The sequence below is a fragment of the Lynx rufus genome, unplaced genomic scaffold (assembly GCF_022079265.1).
Source record: "Lynx rufus isolate CCGP_SWC_20201006 ecotype Redwood Valley unplaced genomic scaffold, mLynRuf1.p SCAF_5, whole genome shotgun sequence".
Taxonomy (NCBI): Eukaryota; Metazoa; Chordata; class Mammalia; order Carnivora; family Felidae; genus Lynx; species Lynx rufus.
The window spans coordinates 78,263,099-78,285,264 of NW_025814867.1; the positions used below are offsets into that span (position 1 = coordinate 78,263,099).

At 47.6% G+C, this 22,166-nt stretch overlaps 1 protein-coding gene across 6 annotated transcripts in view; it reads left to right on the plus strand.

Moving 5' to 3' along the window:
• The window catches only part of ST6GAL1 (ST6 beta-galactoside alpha-2,6-sialyltransferase 1), a 120,917-nt gene that overhangs the window by 71,989 nt on the left and 26,762 nt on the right, over positions 1-22,166 (plus strand). For all 6 annotated transcript variants that reach the window (XM_047099533.1, XM_047099531.1, XM_047099532.1 and 3 more), the window contains 2 exons: positions 14,353-14,488; positions 19,827-20,462. In XM_047099533.1, the coding sequence (XP_046955489.1) occupies positions 19,877-20,462 (586 nt within the window). In that variant the 5' untranslated portion in view covers positions 14,353-14,488; positions 19,827-19,876. The remainder of the gene's footprint in view (positions 1-14,352; positions 14,489-19,826; positions 20,463-22,166) is intronic.

The window sequence follows — 22,166 nt, forward strand, 5'->3', positions numbered from 1 at the left end:
AGACCTGAATTGTTCACATTTCCCGTTGGGGTGGGGAGCCCAGAAGTGACAACAGATTGGCCCGAGATTCCCAAAACTCTGGACTGAAGCCCCGCCCCCTTCTCAGTAACTCTGGGCCATGAAGGGACAGCAGACTCCTCGGGTTGTGGAGGAGCCTCTGCTAAGCAGGGACTGCACACACTTGAGGCCATGGTTTTGGCTCATCCCCCACCTTCACGCTTAGCCGGAACTAGCATGGCTTCCTCCCACTCTGCCTGAGCCCACCCTCCTGTGAACGTTCATATTCTTCCAGGCCTCTATTGGTCTAGACCAATTAGATCAGAATCTACTGAGGACAGTATTGGACATCTGTATTTTTATTAATTTTTTTGTTTATTTATTTTTGAGAGAGAGAGAGCACGTGCCCATGCATGCGCAAGTGTGTGAGCGGGGGAGGGGCAGGGAGGGAAGGAGACACAGAATCCAAAGTAGGCTCCAGGCTCTGAGCTGTCAGCACAGACCCTGATGTGGGGCTCAAACTCACGAGCCATGAGATCATGACCTGAGCTGAAGTTGGATGCTCAACCGACTGAGCCACCCAGGCACCCCTGCCATCCATATTTTTAGATGCATCCTAGGTGATGTTAATGCCCAGGTGATATGGAAAAGTAGTACCTGAGTGGTTCCTTTCACCTACACTGACCCTTATGGCTGTGGGACTAGGGGTAGGGTATACCCTGAGGACAGACTTGATCAAACCCTCGTTCCTCTACATTCTCTTCCCTTTTCTCTTTGTATGGTGGCCCAGTTGGCCTTGGGCTGGTCCTAGGAAAGAGATCAATTTGCCAAGGTGAGAGAGGTAAACATTTCATCACCTTGGTGGCCGCCTCTAAGAACAGCAGCTCCCTTCAGTGACTCTGGGCTCCGGGGAATGTCAGCAACTCTGGCCCTGCCATTCTCCTGTCTGGTTGGGTAAAGCCAAAATGGAAGGGAAGAATAAACAGCCCCTGGCACGATCTCCAGCCGAGGAGTTCCTGGTGACCGTCATGTTTAAGACAACATTAGCAGACATCGTTGTTCTCACTAAAGACATTTATTTTTTTTTTAATTTTTTTTTTTTCAACGTTTATTTATTTTTGGGACAGAGAGAGACAGAGCATGAACGGGCGAGGGGCAGAGAGAGAGGGAGACACAGAATCGGAAACAGGCTCCAGGCTCTGAGCCATCAGCCCAGAGCCCGACGCGGGGCTCGAACTCACGGACCGCGAGATCGTGATCTGGCTGAAGTTGGACGCCCAACCGACTGCGCCACCCAGGCGCCCCTCACTAAAGACATTTAAACTGGGGCTCGAAGAGACAGATGTGGGTCATCAGACCCTCGGTATCAGGATTTGAGAGAAAATTCTTCATCTTTGGTCTTTCAGTAGAACTCTTTCCCTCGTGCGTTGTTGCCATCTGGTCCCCCTTTGCTCTTCAGTGAGAGTTCTGGGCCACCTAGTTACTGTGCTCAGCTGTGACGGTTCTGTTCTGTCCCAGAGCAGGGTGTCTTTCTGATGTAATGGCTGCCTGCCTTCAGCTGCTGAGCACTGAGATGATGGGTGAGAGACCTGTATCTGATCTGGCAGTCAATAAGAATCTGGTTTTACATTGCTGGGCTCCTGACTTTTAAGCACTTGGGGGCCAGATTCTTCCAGATAAGCATAGAATGACTTGATTCTGCCTAGTTGAGGGCAGTTGTGGGTAGTTTTTTTTAAGTACCCTACATATCTAGCCAACCAATAAAACCTGTTTTTCAGGAGGCCAGCTGGGATCAGAAAGTCATGAGTTTATTGGGGTAAGTTTCAGGCCACACAAACCAGCATTCCTTGCCCATGAGACTCTTGGAGGATTTCAAAAAGCCAGATGGCAGAAGCACATTTATTCAAAACAAAACAAAACAAAACAAACCTGTCCAGGGCAAAGACATCATCCATTTCTTTGTATCACGCTGAAATTTTACCAACTGATTGTGATGACAATGGTAATCTCATGCTGAACAGAACCTCTTACCGGCACCAATATCTTTGTTCATTTGACAAGTAAGAGCTCACATTCTTAATTAAATGTGGCTGATAGCACCTTTTAAAACCTGGGGATTGATGTGATTTGATGACCGGGAGCGGACGGTCAAGAAAGAAATCTTGAGACGTTTTTTTTGGTGGTTTAATTAAAGCATGGGGATAGGACCCTTGGGTAGAAAGAGCTGCAGTGGGATTTTGAGGAGCAAGTGATTATGTACTTTTAAGTTGGGGGCCAGTAGAAACCAAGGAAGTTTCCAGAAGGATTTTCCTATGTTACAGAAGACTTATAGGATCCTGGGGGCCTAGGTACTGTCGCTAAGGTTGTTTTTTGCCTCTACGAGAGCATTAACATTAAAACAGTCGGGAGTTCCTGGAGGAAAGCATCCTCTGCCTGCCTCAAGTAGTTGTCAGTGGGCTGCAGGTTATAAGGAAATTTAATTGTGTCTGCATTTCTTTTGCCTTTGTCCTTCACATCAGGGAATCACAGCAGGGGGAAACAAATCGGAAAGGTACTTGGTATGGAGGACTCAGGAACCTCTGGCTTTTAATACATTGAGGAGAGCTTCTGTTAATCCACTGTGCTCGGGGAAGTCCTAGGATGATGGAAGAATCTACTGCAGAGAATCTGCTGATGCTCCCAGAGGAGTAGGAATAAGGATGCGGGAGGTCTCTACCAAGAAGCTCGGTTAGGGTGATGCTAGCTACACTTCCTAGTCATCTTGGCCTAGCAGAGGCACCTGTTATTTTTGATCCCATTTCGTAGGCCACCTGTCCCACCTCGGGACAGAGTGTGTATGTGTGTGCGTGTGCGCTTGCTGGAAAATGGAACCCCTGGGTGGGCCGCCACTTTCAACAACTCTGAATGGCAGCAGGATCCCGATGTCGGTGGGGCAGCCAGCCATCCCTGACATGAGAAGCAGGGAGAGGAGTCATTACAGGATTAAGTGGCAGCACAGTTGGCACAAAGCAAGAAAGGAGAGCCCTCGGGGCGCCTGGGTGGCTCAGTTGGTTGAACGTCCGACTCCGGCTCAGGTAATGAACTCATGGTTGTGAGTTTGAGCCCCGCATCGGGCTCTCTGCCCTCAGCACGGAGCCTGCTTCACTGCTGTCAGCACGGAGCTTGCTTTGGATCCCCTTTCTCCCACTCTCTCTGCCCCTCCCCAACTCGTTCTCTCTCTCTCTCTCTCTCAAAAAAAAAAAAAAAGTGGTGTGGGGGCACCCATTGTGGTGAAGGTTTCTGGAAGCCGGGACACATGGACTGCTTCTTGGAGGTATTGTGGCTGGCTGAAGTACCCTCTGGGGGTTGTAGGGGGTCAAGGTCTCTAGGGACAGAAAGTTCAGGTTCTAAGGTACAGATGAGGGTGAGGTTTGCACACTGAGGGGTTAAGGAGTGGAGATCAGGGCAGAGTAAAGAGGTGTCACCAGAGGGTCCAGGATGGTGACCAGCACCAGTAGTTGACCTGGTAAAGCAGCCAGGCTCTTAGGAGCTCTTTAAAGGGTCCTGAGAGACATCTGTTGGACAGCAGAGCAGTTTGGGCAGTTAGAATAATCTAGTTTGACCACTGACAATGGCATCTTGAGCAAAGGGCTTAAACTCTCTCAGAACTTCCTTTTGGTTTCTAAAAGAGGATCACATTTGGTTATATCTCTAAATTGCTAGCACCCAGTAAAGAGTAAGTGGTTCATGGGCCGTTTGCACCTGGGTTGTTGCAATGGACTCTTGAAAAGTCTTCTTCTTCTTCTTCTTCTTCTTCTTCTTCTTCTTCTTCTTCTTTTTTTTTTTAACCTCCTTCAGGCTGCTGCCTACCACATTTGCTTCTCAGTTCAGCAGCCCAAATGATCCCTTGCAAACATAGGTCGGTCACGTCTTACTCAGAATGTAAGCTGGAATCCTACACCTGTCTAAGGCCCTAGGTGATCTGGCTCCTATGCTCCCGACCTCATCTTCTGCTCCCCTTCTCGCTCTGCTCTGTTTCTGGCCTCCGTGTTGTTCTTGAAACAGGTCAGGCCTGCCCCTGCCCAGGGATTTTTGCTGTTCCGTCCACCTGAAATCCCCTTCCTTCAGACATCTGCATGACCCCCTCCTTTCACCTCCCTCCAGTCTGTCTGCACCAGTGCCGTGTTCTCAGTGAGGCTTTCTCACCATCCAGTTGAACACTGGACCAATCCAGTTGAACAGTGATCTCCATCCTTCTCCCATACACCCTGTGGTCCCTATCCGTCTCCCCTGCGTTAACTTTCTGCACAGTGGTTATCCACTTCCAAAACATGACATACGTATTTGTTTTGTTTTACTCTTCACTTATCCCCTCACTGGAAGGCACATTCTGGGGAGCGGGGGGTTTCTGGCTGGTGTCTGCGTTGCCGTGTCGCTGGCTGGATCACAGTATAACTGTAAACATTTGTGTATGATGTTCTCACTAACTCTGGAACTTCTGCAAAGTGGGGGAGCTCAGGCCTCTCCCCGTGTCCCTCACCCTGCACTCCCCCAGGCAACCAGGACTTAGGCCCTCCTACATGTAAACAACTTGGGAGAACCATTCAACTTGAAACCACTGAATTCCAACAGGCCTTGAAATCCAACACTCCGCTTACAGGAAGGAAACACAGAACAAAGAGGAGTAAGTTAAACAATACCGCAAGGAGGTCCTCCGCAGGATTCCGTTCTAGGCACATTCCTGGGACAAATGACTTAGTTTCTTCCACAAATATATGTCCTGAAAAGGAAAAATCAGGGAGTGGGGAGCGATTTCACATTAAAAGGAGTTGAGAGTGGTAGATCATCCAAACAAAATGTGCCCACCTCCTTTGGATCCTCATTTATTATTATTATTTTTTAACGTTTTCATTTATTTTTGAGACAGAGAGAGACAGAGCATGAACGGGGGAGGGGCAGAGAGAGAGGGAGACACAGAATCGGAAGCAGGCTCCAGGCTCTGAGCCATCAGCCCAGAGCCTGACGCGGGGCTCGAACTCACGGACCGTCAGATCGTGACCTGAGCCGGAGCCGGATGCCCAACCGACTGAGCCACCCAGGCGCCCCCGGATCCTCATTTAAGGAATTTAGTGTAAAAGACACTTTTGAGAGAACTGGGAAACATTTGAAAGTGGATTGGATATTAAGTGATAATGGTATCGGGGTTTTATATATATATCCTCACATATCCTCTCACAGACCCAGTGTGTGTGTGTGCGTGGATGTGTGTGTGTGTGTGTGAGTTATAGAGAATTAAGCTCCATGGAAAATTATTCGAGGGCCTGTGGTCCCACTTCTCCCAAGGATGGCACATAGCTGACACCATCCTGGATGCCAGGGAGGTAAGTTAACTCATTACGTAAATGGATGTCATATGTAGGACATCAGGGCTTAATTTTCTTATGGAACCCCAGTGGAGAAGATAGGGGAGCTGGCATTTGCTTTAAATTTCTCCAGAGGAAAAAAAGGGGGAAAGAGAGAACACGAAGTTGGCAAAATGTTGGTAATCCTTGGAGCTGGGCTCTGAAAACAGGTTCATTGTGTTACTCCCTATACTTTTTTGTAGGTGTAGAGACTTCTGTGATATAAACTTACTTCTTTTTTAACTATTAAGGGGAGATGAAACAGTTCCATTTCCTGAGGAGGAGGTAGGCCCATTTTCTTTTCTCTCTGCTTCTCTGTTGGGTGTGGGTTGAAGTGTGGAGGAAAAAGGGGTGGACCTGTCGCTTAGGAGGCGTGCAGTATTTATTTAACCCTCCTTATAGGCCCTTTTGCTCCTTCCTTGGCTCAGTTCGGATGGAGTGGAGTGCACGGTGGTTCTCAGTGTGGTAAGGTGGGGCAAGATGCCTGCTGGGGTTGGGGCTTTGATTGCTTGTCTTGGGCAGTGGGCATCATAGGGAGAGGGAGCTGAAGGGGTGTGACGTGCCCCCTTTCAGCCTGGCACCTGTCAAATAGGAACGCAAACATTTCTACAAATATACATCCACCGTTGAAAGGCGCAAGGTCGAAGACAGTAGCAAAAGGCCAGTGATTTCCCTTTGCCGTGGCTCCATGATTCCTGAGTTCAGAGCTCTCCTTATCCGTTCAGGGTGACTGGCTCTGGTCAGAAACCACAGGGCAACCTGTCTGTGGTGGGGACTCAATACCCGCCCACAAAGCTCTGTTCTCATGCTTTTGGAAAAACCTCAGGGAAATGTCCTCAGGTGTTCCTTCTCCATTAGTGCCTGCCTGGCTGGGAAAAGATCTTATCTCCATGAAGACACACTTTTTGCAGCCTGGGTCTGGAACATTTGGGGCAAGCAGGAGTGAAAGCCCCTTTATCTCCGGGGCTTTGATCCGGGCAGGATTTCCCCCTCCCCACCACCCTCCTCCTCCACCCTCCTCCTCCACCCTCCTCCTCCGCAGCTGCTCTGGCCCTCAGGTAAACACTTGCAAAAGCACAGCTACTCAGACCCCCCTGTGAATCTTTCTGGAGGCTTCCTTTCACTCGCTTCGCAGATTTACTAACTGCAAGTTGGTTTCCTGTGGCTTAATATGTTTCTAGCTTGAGCAGATTTGTGACTTGTCAGAAATATTTTGACACAACTATTAACTTGTTGACCTCTGCTGGCTCCCACTAATAGAGCTTGGTGGCCAGGGGCTGGGAATGAGTCAGCAGCCTGGACCACCTCTCCGGGGACTGTGGAAGCTGCTGAGAGCGGTACCTGCCTCAGGGACTGTTCTTCAGGAATTAAATGAGCTTGCTGAATTACAGGAGCTTGGCCCTTGTGTAGAGTACTCAGCACGTGGTAAAAAAGCTCAACAATTATTAGCTGGAACAAAGCGATGAAGTCTATCATTAAGTTGTCGCTATAACCCTGCAGGGGTGAATTTTTAAAGTATTATTATCCATCCTCTACAGATGAAGACACAGGCTTATTAGAAGCTGATGGACTGGTCTAACCTCATATAACTGACAGGTAGAAAGGTCAGGATTTGAATCTGGGCTTTTGAGATGACAGAGCGTGAACCCTTTCTCCCAAGCCAGGGCTTCTCGCACCATCTGTGAAGACTCCTTTTCTTTCCCGCCAACCTCTCCCACATCAATAGCTTCTAAAATGCAATGAAGAGGAATTTTTGGAATACTCTTAAAGTTATTGTTAGGATCAATAGGCATAAAATTACTCCTTCGAATTAGTATAAAAGTTGATTACATTAGATTCCTATCCTAGAATCCATCCCGGATCTTGAGAAAGCGTTCTCAGACTAGCCTTAACTGCGGATCTCACTTTGAGTCATGGTGCCCTCAGCTGCCCTTTTCTCAGAGCATGATGTGTGGGTGGGACCACTTGTGTCAGAATCACACGGGTGCTTGCTAAATGCCCATCTCTGAGCCCCATCCCAGACCACTTGGATCAGAATGACTGAGGGAGAACTCAGGAATCTGCATTTCAATAAGTAATTTGATAGTTCTTTTTTTTTTTTAATGTTTATTCATTTTTGAGTGACAGAGAAACAGAGAGACAGAGATAGAGCGTGAGCAGGGAAGGGGCAGAGAAAGAGGGAGACACAGAATCCGAAGCAGGCTCCAGGCTCTGCGCTGTCAGCACAGAGCCTGATGCGGGGCTCGAACTCACGGGATGTGAGATCATGACCTGAGCTGAAGTCAGACGCTTAACTGACTGAGCCACCCAGGCGCCCCAGTTATTGATAATTCTGATATGCTCAAAGTCTGACCATCAGTGCTCTGGGCATTGCTGCCTCCCCTCACTGGTAATAGGTGATAGGGAAGTGGTCAAGTGAGTATAGTATTTTATTCTACACCCCCATCCTGACCCTGCTGTTTTGTTGGTGTTTTTTCAATTCTTAAGGACTTCCTTTTCACAGAAACTCACTGACATAACCTGTTTTCTGATCTCATTCTGGTGAATGTCAGCAAGCATGGATTGAGTGCAAAATGGGTAGAGGAGGGATAGACCCAACCACAAGGTGCTCACAACAAGCAGACAACGAGTGTTGCCAACGCCAAGTGCAGAACCCAGGGGCACTTCCGTGTGCAGAGATGGGGGAGATGAGGAGGAACTAGCAATGGAGATTTACGGAGGAATGACCAGTAAGGTGGAGAAAAACCAGGAGAGCGTGTAGGTTTTGGAAGCCAGAAGCAGGAAATGACCAACTTCTCAAAATACCGCTGAGGAGCCAGACACGGTGCAAACTGAGCACTGGCCATTGACTTAGCAGCATGGAGGTCACGGAGGTCTTTGGTGACGTAGACAAGAGCCGTTTCCTGGAGATGGCGGAGGCCTGCTGGGGTGGGTTCAAGTGAGGATGGGAAGAGGAAAATTAGAAACCGTGACTGTACAATGTTCTTTCAAGGAATTTTACTGCGAAGGAAAGAGGGCAGCAGCTGGAAGGTGAAATGAGGTCAAGAAGTTACGCAGGAGGGACAGGGAAATGGCGATTATAATGTAGAACGTACGCCACGGCGAAATGTGTGACCGTTGTAAAGTCATGTGTCTTTTTCAGTGAATTCCTTCAGTAAAACAGAAAAAAATTGTCTCCCGTCCTTTTTTTTGTTCGAGCTTAAACTCTGCCCACTCCCACCCAACGATATTGTCCAAGAAGAGTCTGCAAGTCTCTCTTATTTATGACCTAGCCTAGTTTGAACACACTTGAAAAAATGACATTACGTGTTTTTCATATTTGCTTCATCTGTTTTGTGGCTGAAGTGTTGTAGATTTCATCTCTACTTCACATGCATAGGACTGACTGTTTTAAAAAAACCACATATATAATCATACCTAACAGAATTAACAATGATTTCTTTTTTTAAAAAAAATTTTTTAAATTTATTTTTGAGAGAGACAGTGTAAGAGTACGAGGGGGGAAGGGACAGAGAGAGAGGGAGACAGAGGATCTGAGGTAGGTTCTGCATGGACAGCAGGGAGCCCGATGCAGGGCGCAAACTCATGAACCGAACCATGAGATCACGACCTGAGCTGAAGTCAGACGCTTAACTGGCTCAGCCACCCAGGCACCCCAACAATGATTTCTTAATATCATTTAATACCAGATCTATATTCAGATATCCCCATTTGATAGTGGGATCCCATTTGTCCCTGGTGGTATTTTGTTCAAATCAAAATTCAAGCAAAGTCTGCATATTGCATATGACATTTTTGCCTTTTAAGGCGTTTGCTTTTCATGCCCATTGACCTGTTGATGGAACTAGTTCAGTTCTGTAGAATGCCCTGCTTTCTGGCTTCTGTCTGTGGTGTCATTTAACTTGTTCTTTCGCCCGTGTTTTCTCAAAACTGGAATTACATGTAAAGGCTTGATTATATACAGGTGAAACATTTTGGATGAGAGTTTTTCGTAGGTGGTGCTGTGTGTTTCATGTCGCCTCACATCAACCAAAAGGGGTTTGTATGTTTGTTTAAGATAGGAGAAACAATAGCCTGTCTATGTGCTGATAAGCATCATCTTTGAGAGAGGGATACATATGACGCAGAAGAAAAAGGGGAGATTTTATAGAAGAATATCCTTAAGCAGAGAAGAGTATGTAAGTTCTAGTGGCACATTGGGGCGCCTGGGTGGCTCAGTTGGTTAAGTGTCTGACTTTGGCTCAGGTCATGATCTCGTGGTTCATGGGTTCGAGCCCCGCATCGGGCTCTATGCTGATGGCTCAGAGCCCAGAGCCTGCTTTGGATTCTATGTCACCCTCTCTCTCTGCTCTCGCCACTCCCCCACCCCTCCCGCCCACCCCTTGTGCTCTGTCTCTCTCTCTCAAAAATGAATCAACGTTAAAAAATATTTTAAAAAATAAATATGAGTTCTAGTGGAGCAAATGTTGGGTACGGCAAGTGTTGGGTGCATCCATAGTAACAAGACATCATTTGGACATAAATGCAGGTAAGGTGAATAGCTGTGGTACAGAGGTGCACATGTGGTGATTCGATTCTGGTAGCTTCCTTTCTCTCTATGAGTAAGTAGCACGTTCACCAAGGAAAGGGGAAGATGAGGGGACTTTTCATGGGGATGAAGTCACATAGTCCTCTAGGCGAGTGGCAGGTGAATTGACTAGAAAAGTAGCATGTGATTACTAGGAAGCATAAAGCAGCTACCGGCAGTTTATGATCATGAACTTGAGGCAAACTCCACTAAGTATCGTTTTTTGATTTTCTTTACGTATGCAGCTGTATGCTCGCAGGTGTGGAGGGGCACAGAGAGTTGGCTTTAACCAGGATTGGGGTTTATCCAATATTGTGTGATGGGGGAGCTCAATTTAATGAGTGACTGTGGAGTTTAATCTGGGAAGGAAGGGAAGTGGGACTGTGAAGGAAGTGTGAGACCATGAGAAGGTCGTAGGAGGAACCACAGAAGACAGTTGGAGGTCAGAACTGGTTGGACAAAGCTACGAAGATAGGAATGGTGTGTGGGGGTGGTGGTCCTGAAAATCAAGACTGTGGAGTCTTTTATGAAAATGATAAGATCGGAGATATGACCTTGGGGGTGAGTGGCTAAAGGCACAATCACTGGAATAGAAGAGATTCACTGAGAGACCAGGGACTAGAACCGTTCTGTAGGTGGATGTTGATATCACCACGAGTCAGGACAGAAACAGCGTGGGGAGAATTACAGTGAGCCAGCTGCAAAAATATTCAAGGGGTGAAGAAGAGTGTCCCGGTGGAGGGGAAATGACTTCACCGATGCTGGTAGCAGGTGGTGTGGTCTGCATGGAGTTGTGTGAGGATGAAATGAGCTGGTGCACGTGAAGTTCTCAGCACTGAGCACAGGCTCCACATGTCATCGTGGTTCTCATTCTGAATCTATGTGGTTCCAAAAAGCAGAGCTTAACCCCCTAGTTTATTTTTATGGGGGAGCTGATTTCTCTTCATTTTAAGACCTTCTAAGGGGCAGAGCTGTTCACAAAGCTATATACTTTGAGAGGTGGTAAATTCCCTCTCACTCTGTGTATCCCACAGACAAAATAAGCTTCTGCAGCGACAGTGCTGCAAAGGGGGTTCTAGCAACTGAAGGTGACGGACGGGTGCGAGGATGAATGTGGATCTGATTGTTGAAGGGCATGGGGAATGGGGAAGGGTGGTGTCAGAGCTAGCTTCGCTCTTTCATTCAGACACAACTGAGCACGTCCCACTTACGGTTCCGAACCTGGCTAGATGAAGGAATTCTCCGTCTGGGTGGGACAGACCTGCAAACAGCTAAATGTCACGTAGTCTGATGAGAGCCAGAACAGGCACAGTGGAGTTGTATGGATCTCTGGGGGGGGGGGGGGGAAGTCAAAAAGGTCTTCAGAGTCCAGGGACACATAAACTGGTGCAGGGGATGGTGGGGGACTGAGTGGGTGTGGCCCCGTGTGAACAGGGGAGGAAAAGACATTTCATCAGAAGGAAATTTACTTGCAGGGCAACAAAGGGTGCAAGAACATAGGGCATTTGGAATGCAATAATTGGGTTACTCTGAGAAAATTACTCCTCTTCCCTATTTCAGCTTACCCATGTGTAATCTGGGACAACCATGGGGTGCACCGGAGGGGATGGTGAGGAGTAAATGAAGTGATGCCTATGGTCTTTGTCACAAGCCTATCGTAATCCCTATGGGTGTATCACCTTACTTGATTATTTAAACAATCCTATGAGATAGGGTCTTTTATTATTACTCCCATTTTACAGATAAAGAAGCTGAGTCTTAGAGGGTTGAGTAGCTTGCCAGAGGTCATGTAACTGGTGAGAGAGTTTGGACTCTTGCCCCCAATCTGTGTAATCCCAGAGCTCTTAACCTCAACCCCTGCGTGCTGAGCACACAGCTAGTACCAAATAAATGGTAGCTGATGGCCAAAGTTTCTCACCCAGAGAATTGAGGATTCTAATTCCTGCAGCTGGGTGAAGTTCACCACCACTGCAGCCTTACGAGCAGCAGTGACTACTTCCGGAAGACTCTCCTCGCCTATGGTAGATGGACATCAACAATTGGGCCACTTTTGTTTCAGCTACTTGGTTTTTGGAAATCGGGCAGGGAGTGGTTGTTACATCCTAGGAGGGCGAGTTGTTCTGAACAGGTGCAATTGATAGGGACAGGAAGATTTGCATTAACTATTTGCGCCCTGAATTCAAACAAGTCACATGGTCTAGCAGCTTGGGGGGGGGGTTGGCAGCGAATCAGCACTCATAGGCAAGAGGCATCACCTAGAGGGCAGGGGGCTACCCTCAGTGTTCCTCATGAGGGTGCTGAGAAAGAACCTTTTCCATCAGTGTGGCCTGAGGGAAGCATAGGCCTCCGAAGGCCTGGTAATCTTTCACTCATTCAACAAATAATTATCGAGTGCTTACCAGGTGCCAGACACTCATCCAGGCACTGAAGATCGTAGTGAAGAAGTCTGAGAAGGCTCCTACTTAAGGAGTTTACATTGTTAGCAGAGGAGGCAGCTGGTAATCAGATAATCATACGAACGCATGCGTAATTACAAACTCTTATGCCACAAAGGAAGCATACATGACATGAAAAGAGGAAGAGGTCTCAGAGCTATTTTAGGACTTGACCAGGAGTGCCTGGGCGCCAGTTCTTTGATCTGATAAGGAGCCCCCTGAGTTTTTGACAAGGAACACCACAAGGCACCTCTCGCTTTTGCCCTGTGTGACATAACCCAGGGCCCGCCCACAGCTGCCCTCCTGCCGGTATGAACCCCAGGCCTGCAAGGCGGGCGGGTGTCTCCTCCTGGGTCAAGGGAGGGAGGGAGTTATGGCCACTCTGGCTTCCTCTGAGTTCTGTTAACGCTGCATCTTCCAGGACAGGCTTCAAGGCCAGCCCAATAGTGTGCGTGGGGTTGATACACAAGGTTGAAATGTATTTTCAAGTGTTGTCCCTAACAGTTTTGCCAGTAACATAAGAAGCGTAATAAAGGAAGTCAGACTGAAAGATGAGAACTTCTCTCTGCTCACCAGTTGCTCACCAGGTCTCAGTCAGGTACATTTTTTCCTAGATATTTGGACGCGAGTAACTTTTAGTCACAACGATGGATGCACAGATAACATTCTCTGTTTCACTTTTTTTTTTGTTACAGTGTTTGAAGAATTTTCCCCCTGTTGCTACATAAATTCATACACAATTATCTATACATTTTGTATATTATTACGTATTACCTTGTATATTTTAAGTTAATTAATATTGTGTTATATATGTATATTTCCTTTTTTTTTTTAAAGTTTATATATTTATTTTGGGAGAGAGAGAGAGAGAGAGAGAGAGAGAGTGAGCGAGGAAGGGGCAGAGGGGAGTGGGAGAGAGAATCCCAAGCAGGCTCTGCCCGGTCAGCACAGAACCTGACGTGGGGCTGCAGGGCTCAAAAACTCATGAGCCGTGAGATCATGACCTGAGCTGAAGTCAAGAGTCAGACGCTCGAATATCGAATTCTGTTTGTAGCTTTTTAAAATTTTATTTATTTTTGTAATATTGTTCCAACTCTAAGAGTAATGCATATACATTTTAGAAATTTTGGAATATACAAAAAATTGTAAAAGCTGAAAACATTATTCTACCATCCAGTGTTGTTTTGTTTTTTTCTAGTCCTTTCTCTCACATGTACATTAAAATTTTTATTTTTTTGGATTTGACTAGAATATTATATATAGTTTTACAACCTATTTTTTCCAGTTAGCATTATACTGGTAGAAATTTCACATATCACTAAGTGTTCTTTGATAAGAAATAACTTAAAAATATTTTTTTAATGTTTTTATTTATTTTTGAGACAGAGAGAGACAGGGCATGAGCAGGGGAGGGGCAGAGAGAGAGGGAGACACAGAATCTGAAGCAGGCTCCAGGCTCCGAATTGTTAGCACAGAACCTGATGTGGGGCTCGAACTCACAAACTGTAAGATCATGACCGGAGCTGAAGTCTGACACTTAACCGACTGAGCCACCCAGGTGCCCCGATAAGAAATAACTTTGAAAAATCTGTCTAGAGTGTCTTTAGGGATGAGCTGAATCTTCTCTCCCCAAATTGCTATTTACCCCTAAACCAGTGACTAAACAATCCTTTTCTTTCCCAGGTTGCTCTGTGGTGCCTGCTTTATCCTTCTAGCATGTTCTTATCTAATATAGGTCTGTTTCCAGGACTTCTCTGCTGTTCCCAACCCTGAGCTCAGCACCTGTAATGGGCTCTTGTCTCTTTGTGTTTCTTTTTTTGAGCCCTCCGGGCTTCCTGGATTGAGCCAAAAGACTCTCAGAGGTGCTTGACCACCTTGTTAATCTTTAACCCTGCCCCTCCTGGAAACCAGCTCTGAACCTCCTCTTTTTTTTTTTTTTTTTTTGCTTCTTTTTCTTTTTTGGCCTTTGCAGATGTGTTTTGATCATCCTGAGAAAAATGAGCCTTGGCCTCCAGACCCCATAAAGCCAACCTTCCTCCTATGGAGAATAGTGCTGGTTCCTGAGGACCTGCTGGGCCTGCAGCCCCAGGGGGATTAGCCGGGAGCAGGTAAGGAGACCTGGAAGCTTGGACTATGGAGCAGCAAAGGGGTACATTCCTAATTAAGAAATGGGGTGGTAGAATATGGGGCCGGGAGTCACAGGGTCTCGATGTCTCACAGGCTTCGCTGTTTTCCTCATGTATTATGTGTTACGATTCGTTGAGTGGTGAGAATAGGTGGTTTGCCTGTTTTTATAAATAGGAAGTGGGAGACTTGAAGTTATTCTGTGATTCAGTCCACCTTTTTTGAGCACCTTCTTTGTGCCAAGTCCTGCCTTTGGTACCGGGCATATAGTGATGAGCAAACCAGGGCAGGAACCTTACTTTGGGGTTTTCTTACTGTTGGTTTAGTGTTGGCTTGTTCTTTTTATTTATTATTGAAAAATAATTTTTAATGTTTTATGTATTTATGTGTGTGTGTGTGTGTGTGTATGAGAGAGAGAGAGAGAGAGAGAGAGAGAGAGAGAGAACGAGAGAACAAGTGGAGGAGAGGCAGAGAGAGGTAGACACAGAATCCGAAACAGGCTCCAGGTTCTGAGCTGTCAGCACAGAGCCCGACGCGGGGCTCGAACTCATGAACCACGAGATCATGACCTGAGCAGAAGTCGGCTGCTTAACTAACTGAGCCACCCAGAGGCCCCTGGCTTGTTCTTTGTAGGTGATAATGTGGGTTGTTCTTGTTCTTCTAGAAGCCTGGTGGGGGTAGAAAAGATTTATTGACCTAGTCCCATCAGTTCAGTAAGCCTTTATTGAGTACCCAGTCAGTTTCAGGTCCTGTGCGGGACACTGGGGTTTCAGGAATGAGCCAGGAGGGGTTCCCCTCTAGCAGGGGGTCAGCAGGAAAAGCAAGCATTGCTTAGCACCTGATATAAACCTGAGGGGGTTCCATGGGAGGGCAGAAGCAGAAAGGTAACTCTGTCTGGTTGACAGGCAAGTGGACAAGCGAGAGACTATGGCAGTGCAAAGGCCCAGGGGCTAAGACCTCTGGAAAATCCAAAGCTTGGTGTGTTTCCCCAGAGAAACAGGGGAGAAAATTTTACTACTCCTTTCCTTCAGTTTGGGCTGCTTAGATGGAACTGCTTTAGTCCCTGTCTGTTCAGAACAGCAGGAGAGAGGAAAAAGGGTCTTGAAATACTCTGTGTTCATGACCAGAAACTCCAGCCAGTTTTTGGACTTGGAGCCTGAACAGAGGGTGGTGTTAGGAGACCTGGGGAGCCCTGAGGTAAGCTTTCCGATGAGTGCACTGGGGCCATGACCCTAAAGGCTGAGGCTGTCTTAAAGTGGCAGGACTGTTGTGCTGGGCTTTTTGGAGGAGGTCTTCTTTTTTGAGACCCTTGAGACCCTCAACCTTGGGACAGTAGGTGATGGCCAGAAGGTGACCACCAGCTCCTTCCAAGCCTCAGCTCCTAGATAGTGAATCGGGTCCTACCTCCCTACCTCCTGTTTCATTTCACTCATACATAGAAGAGTTAAGTCCCAACTTACTGCACTGCTTTCTAGTCACACATGCAACTTTGGAAATTCTTCCTTCCCTCCCCTGCCCTCCCCTCCCCTTCCCCTCCCTCCCTCCTTCCTTCCTTCCTTCCTTCCTTCCTTCCTTCCTTCCTTCCTTCCTTCCCCTTTCCCTTCCCATTCCCTCCCTCCCTCCTTGCTTCCTTCCTTCCTCCTTCCCTTCCCTTCCCCTTTCCCTTTCCCCTTCCCTTTCCCTTTCCTTTTACTTTTCCCTTTCCCTTCCCTTTGCCTCCCTCCCCTTTCCCTCCCTCCCTTCTTCCTTCCTTCCTTCCTTCCTTCCTTCCTTCCTTCCTTCCTTCCTTCTTCCCTTCCCTTGTCTCCCCTTCCTCTTCCCCTTCCCCTTTTTTCCCTTTCCCTTTCCCTTTCCTTTGCCTCCCTCCTCTTTCCCTCCTTCCTTCCCTTCCCTTCCCTTCCCTTCCCTTCCCTTCCCTTCCCTTCCCTTCCCTTCCCTTCCCCTTTCCCTTCCCCTTCCCCTTCCCCTTTCCCCTTCCCTTTCCCTTTCCCTTTCCCTTTCCTTTTCCCTTTCCCTTCCCTTTGCCTCCCTCCCCTTTCCTTCCTTCCTTCCTTCCTTCCTTCCTTCCTTCCTTCCTTCCTCCTTCCGTTCCCTTCTTTCCCCTTCCCCTTCCCTTCTTTCCCCTTCCCCTTCCCCTTCCCTTTTCCCTTTCCCTTTTCCTTTCCCTTTCCCTTTCCCTTTCCCTTTCCCTTTCCCTTCCCTTTGCCTCCCTCCCCTTTCCCTCCCTCCCTTCTTCCTTCCTTCCTTCCTTCCTTCCTTCCTTCCTTCCTTCCTCCTTCCCTTCCCCTTCCCCTTCCCCTTCCCTTTCCCTTTCCCTTTCCTTCCTTTTCCCTCCCTCCCTCCCTTCCTTCCTATAACATCAGTTCTTTCAATTATAAATGGAGCTAATATGATTTCCTGTGCTTACCTGACAGGGTTATTGTGGATCTTATAAGCCTAATTTTTGTGAAGGGGCTGCCTGAGGGTAAAACAGTGCACACTGGTCAGGGCTGGGACATTGCAGATGGCAAAGGTGGTTTTTTCCTGTGATTGTCTATGGGTTAAGTTGTCCCTGTAGGGACCCTGATTTCTGAGTTCTGATTTCTGAGACCCTGATTTCTGAGTTTGGTCAACACTGACATTTCATTGTTTTTCAACACAGATGTCTGTCTTTTAGTGCAAAGACCATAAACTTTTAGAGTCAGATAGACCTAGGTTGGAATCCTGGTTCAGGCACTGACTACTGGTTGACTTTGGAGAAGCCCCGTAACTTTGCTAAGCATCAGTGTTTTCATTTTCTCAGATGGGGCTGTGAATATCTATCTCATGGTGTTATAGTAAAGATAAAATTAGACATTGCAGGGGTGCCTGGGTGGCTCCATCAGTTAAGTGTCTGACTTTGGCTCAGGTAATGATCTTAAGGTTCTTGAGTTTGAGCCCCGCATTGGGCTCACTGCTGTCAGTGCAGAACCCATGTCGGATCCTCTGTCCCCCTCTCTCTCTGCCCCTTCCCCGCTTTCTCTCTCTCTCTCTCTTTCTCTCTCTCTTTCTCTCTCTCTCAAAAATAAATAAACATTAAAAGAAATAAATTAGTCATTGCAGCTAAAGTGCCTACCATACCATACTGGAGGTGCTTTTTGAATGCTCTTTTCCCTTCTTCTGAGTTCTTTAGCTATTGTAGTCATGCGATTAGCTGGGCTGAGTGTCTGAGGAAATTGAATTCCTTAATTTTCTGACATGTAACAAGGCCCCTCCCCGATTTCACGATCGTAGGTTTGAATTTTTCTCCCTTTGTACATTTCGTTACTTCCAAAACTTCTGCAGCCCAAGGCGAGAGCCCATTCTCCCCAGAGCCACTGATTCCTACGGTACTTCCCATGGGTTCCAGGAACGGTCTGGAAGCCACTTAACATTGAAGAGTCTCAGATGAGGACCTGAAAGTCAGGTGTTCCACTCTGCCATTTCTCCCTGTCACACATGGCGTCCGCATGGCCCTGAGCCAAGGGGCTGCTCTCTGGTCTGTTCAGAACACTTCCTATGCCTTTACAATGACTTGGTTCAAACACCATTTTTTTTCTGGTCCTCCTAGTAGTCTGTGCATGAGAGAGGGATTACTCAACGTAAATCTAGGTGCCGACAGGTTTAGTGACTTGCCCAAAGTCATCAAGAACGGAGAGAGAAGCCAGGTTTTGTGAATACCTAGTCCAGTACTCCTATGTCTTGGGCCAGATATCCTTAGCTGTGGGTTCCATGGGAAGGAACTATGGATCTCTAGTGGGTTAGCAGAACCCCAGAGGTGATTGCTTAGACTCATTATGGTAAATAAACCCAGTTGTTTAGGAGAGAATTTAATGTTTTCCAAAATATACAGATCATTGTTTGAGTTCAAAGTACTTCCATTTGCCATCTAGTTACACAATTAATTCCGGGAAAGCCAAGTAGGTCTTTACCCAGATGTAAGGGGGCATATTAGGCTCTATGCGTGTAATAAAATCCACGTTCCAGAACTTGCAACAGTTTAGTGCAGGTTTATAGTGAAAGAGAAGTGGATTATGGACCCCGGTGCACTTGGATTTGAACTTCGATGCTACCATTCACTCAGCTTTGTGACCCTAGGCACTTCTCTTAACCTCTCAGAGCTTCGGGTTGCTAACCTATGAATATGGAGACTCTAACACCTTCATGGCTAATGATGGTCAGGGCGTCTCTGCACGGCTCAGGGGACGCCTTTCCCATTGGACACTTGTGCACGTGGTACTGGCTAGGGTTGTGCATCACAGGGGCCCTGGTTTATGGTGAAATTAGATGAAATACCGTCTTAGGTGCTTCCTGCGTCTTTGTTTTTATCTCCCGAGTTGGTCACGTGTGTGCTGTCTTACCAAGATTTCCTCTGCTTTACCATGAGGGGGGTCAGCATCCTGCCACCTGATAGTACTCTTGCGGGGCACGCCACGAAACTGGATGTCATGTTGCAAGCTAACCGTCGGTGGTCTTCTCATGTAGGAGTCCAACACCCAAGCCCTTAGAGAGATGCGCCACACCCAGGTCTGTCTGTCACAGCCCCTGTCTGTGGACCGAGGTCTCTTTCTGGCAATTGGTTTTTAAAGTTTATTTATTTATTTTGAGAGAGAGAGAGGCAGAGGGAGAAAGAGAAAGAGAGGGAGAATCCCAAGCAGGCTCCGCACCATCAGTGCAGAGCCCGCCCTGGGGCTCGAACTCACAAACCGTGAGATCATGACCTAAGCCCGAATGAGGAGTCAGACACTTAACTGACTGAGCCACCCAGGCACCCCTCTTTCTGGCAATTTTAAAAAGGATGCTGGGCCCCTTAGGATTTCAGGGAGTTCGGACTCTTGTGATGTAGACCAGTTATCCTGCTCTTCCTTCTTTCTGCTAGTTTTTCAAGCATGCGTGCCTCCCCCTGACAGACCACGTAAGTCCCTAGGAACCCAACGATGTGTAAGATATGGTTCCTGACCTCACCTAGCTCAAGAGTATAGTCAGGGAGCTAGACTAAGACAACGCAAGACCAAGACTTAGGGCGTACGAAGGAGTGGTCGGAGAATACAGGACGTGTTTATGGTTCAGAGAACAACAAGCGGTGTCTGAGGACTGCTTGTCTACGTTCAGAGCCCAAACCGAGGCCGAATGCAGACTTCAAGCTGCTGTGGGCCGCAGGCCTGGTGGGAAGTGGACCAAGGTTGGAAGTGAATCTCCTCACCCTGAATCCGCTGCCTGGCTCATCGTCCCACCTCTTACCTGTCACTACTTTTAGGTTTCGTTTTACCTAAACAAAGGTTTGTGTACCTAAACAAAATTTTTGCCTCGTCTTACCTCTTTTAGGCCTGTTTCCTGCTCAGAACAGAGTGGCTACCTTGAGCACATCTTTCATTATGATTCACGCCAACTTGAAGAAAAAGTTCAGCTGCTGTGTGCTGGCCTTTCTGCTGTTTGCAATCATCTGTGTGTGGAAGGAGAAGAAGAAAGGGACTTACTATGATGCCCTTAAGTTGCAAAGCAAGGATTTCCAGGTGTTGAGAGGTCTGGAGAAACAGGCTGAGACTTCAAGCAGCACCCAGGACCCCCACAGGGGCAGCCAGGCCCTCAGCAGCCCCCGGGGCCCAGCCAAGGCCAAGCCGGAGGCCTCCTTCCAGGTGTGGAACAAGGACAGCTCTTCCAAAAACCTCATCCCCAGGCTGCAGAAGATCTGGAGGAACTACCTGAATATGAACAAGTATAAAGTGTCCTATAAGGGGCCAGGGCCGGGGGTCAAGTTGAGTGCCGAGGCCCTGCACTGCCACCTCCGGGAACGTGTGAACGTCTCCATGGTAGAGGTCACAGATTTTCCCTTCAACACCTCCGAGTGGGAAGGCTTCCTGCCCAAGGAGAACATTAGGACCAAGGCTGGGCCATGGGGCACGTGCGCTGTGGTCTCATCGGCAGGATCTCTGAAGTCCTCCCAGCTCGGCCGAGAAATAGGTGGGTTCTGGGGTGTTAAGGTGAGCTGAGCAGCCAGTGCCCCCGTGGAGCTGGGCATGTGGGCGGGACTGGAGAGGAGGGGCCCACGTGTGGCTCCGTGGACTGGCAGAGTGGGCCCACAACAGTGTTTTTTCGGCCTTCTTGTATGAGTCAGAGGTACCGCAGGGCAGCTGAAAGGGTGGGGATCCAGGCTGCCAGCATCTTTATCAACGAGAGCAGCTTTGCTTGTCTCTTTTTTACTGATTAATGGATTAATTTCATTTTAGAGAGAGAGCATGAGCAGGGGGGAGGGAGGGGCTGAGGGAAAGAGAGAAAATCTTAAGCAGTCTCTGCCAGTCTCTGCGCTCAGTGCTGAGCCCAACGCAGGGCTCGCTCCCACAACCCTGGGATCATGACCTGAGCTGAACACGCAACCTACTGAGGCACCCAGGTGCCCCTGCCAAATTTTATTATAAAGCTATGACCACTATAGGTGCAAGAGCAGAGAGGATGAGTTTCCAGGCCTTTGAGTCAAAGGACCCGGTTTGTTTATCAGTTGTGTAATCTCTGAGCCCCAATACTTAGCTCATCAGTTGAATGGGAACAGTAATTGTCCCGATGTCACGGGATTACTGGGAGGATTAAAAAGCAAGGCACGCTGGGCACACAGCAGGTGCCCAGTAAGCGTTATCCCTGTTGGTTATGATGTTTTAGAAGTATGCTATTGCTTCAAATGAAAATGCAAACAACTCTAAGAGACCTTACATATATGTGTATCAAAATTATTTGAGAATTACTGTGCCCACCATTGGCTGGTTTGAGGTTTGAGGCTGGAGACACGGCACATTATCACAATCCCTCGGGCAAACAGTTTTACAAGGACGCAAAAGGAGCCATGAAACTTACCTTACTTTGTTTGGTCTTCTGGACCCACTGCTGTGGATATTTCCCCTCTAGTCACTTAAGTTATCCGCTCAAAACCCCTGTTAGTGGTGCAGTGTGTAAGAGCAAACCATTTGAAACCATCCAATATGTTCAATAGTGGAGAAATAGCTGGACAGATTCCAGGTAGAGTGGGAAGGCTATGGGCGAGGCATGCTGCCTGATGCTCCCAGGCCTTCAGCAAAAGGCCTACCCCCTCTCTTTCCCCTCTGTATTCTAAGCTCCTGCTCTGTGTTGTTGATAGATCCGTGAAGGAATAAAAGAATGAATGAGGGACGCCCGGGTGGCTCAGTCAAGCGTCTGACTCTTGATTTCGGCTCAGGTCATGATCTCACAGTTCTTGAGATCGAGCCCCGCATCGGGGTCGGTGCTGACAGTGCTGAGCCTGCCTGGGATTCTCTCTCTCTCCCTGTCAGCCTTCCTGCTCTCTCTCTCAAGATAAAAAAAATAAACTTAAAAAAAAGTTTGTAAAGAATGAATGAATTCCTTAAAACATTTGTTAGGCTAAATGCCCAGAGGAGATGCCCTATTAAAAAGCAGAACATTTGAAGTCCAACGTGCAATTTTTGTTACGTCTCAAGATCAAAGTTTTTCCAGGGAAATACACACTTGAAACTATAACTCTAGTCTATAGAAAAAGGTTATTCTCACGTTTATGCAAATCACTCCAAACTTGTATGGAGTACATAAAAATACAGGCAGTTCCAGTTCATAGAAGTATCGGGCTCTCCCTGAAACCGCAACACAATTCTGCCCCGGCAGACAGTGATGATTTCACGTGAA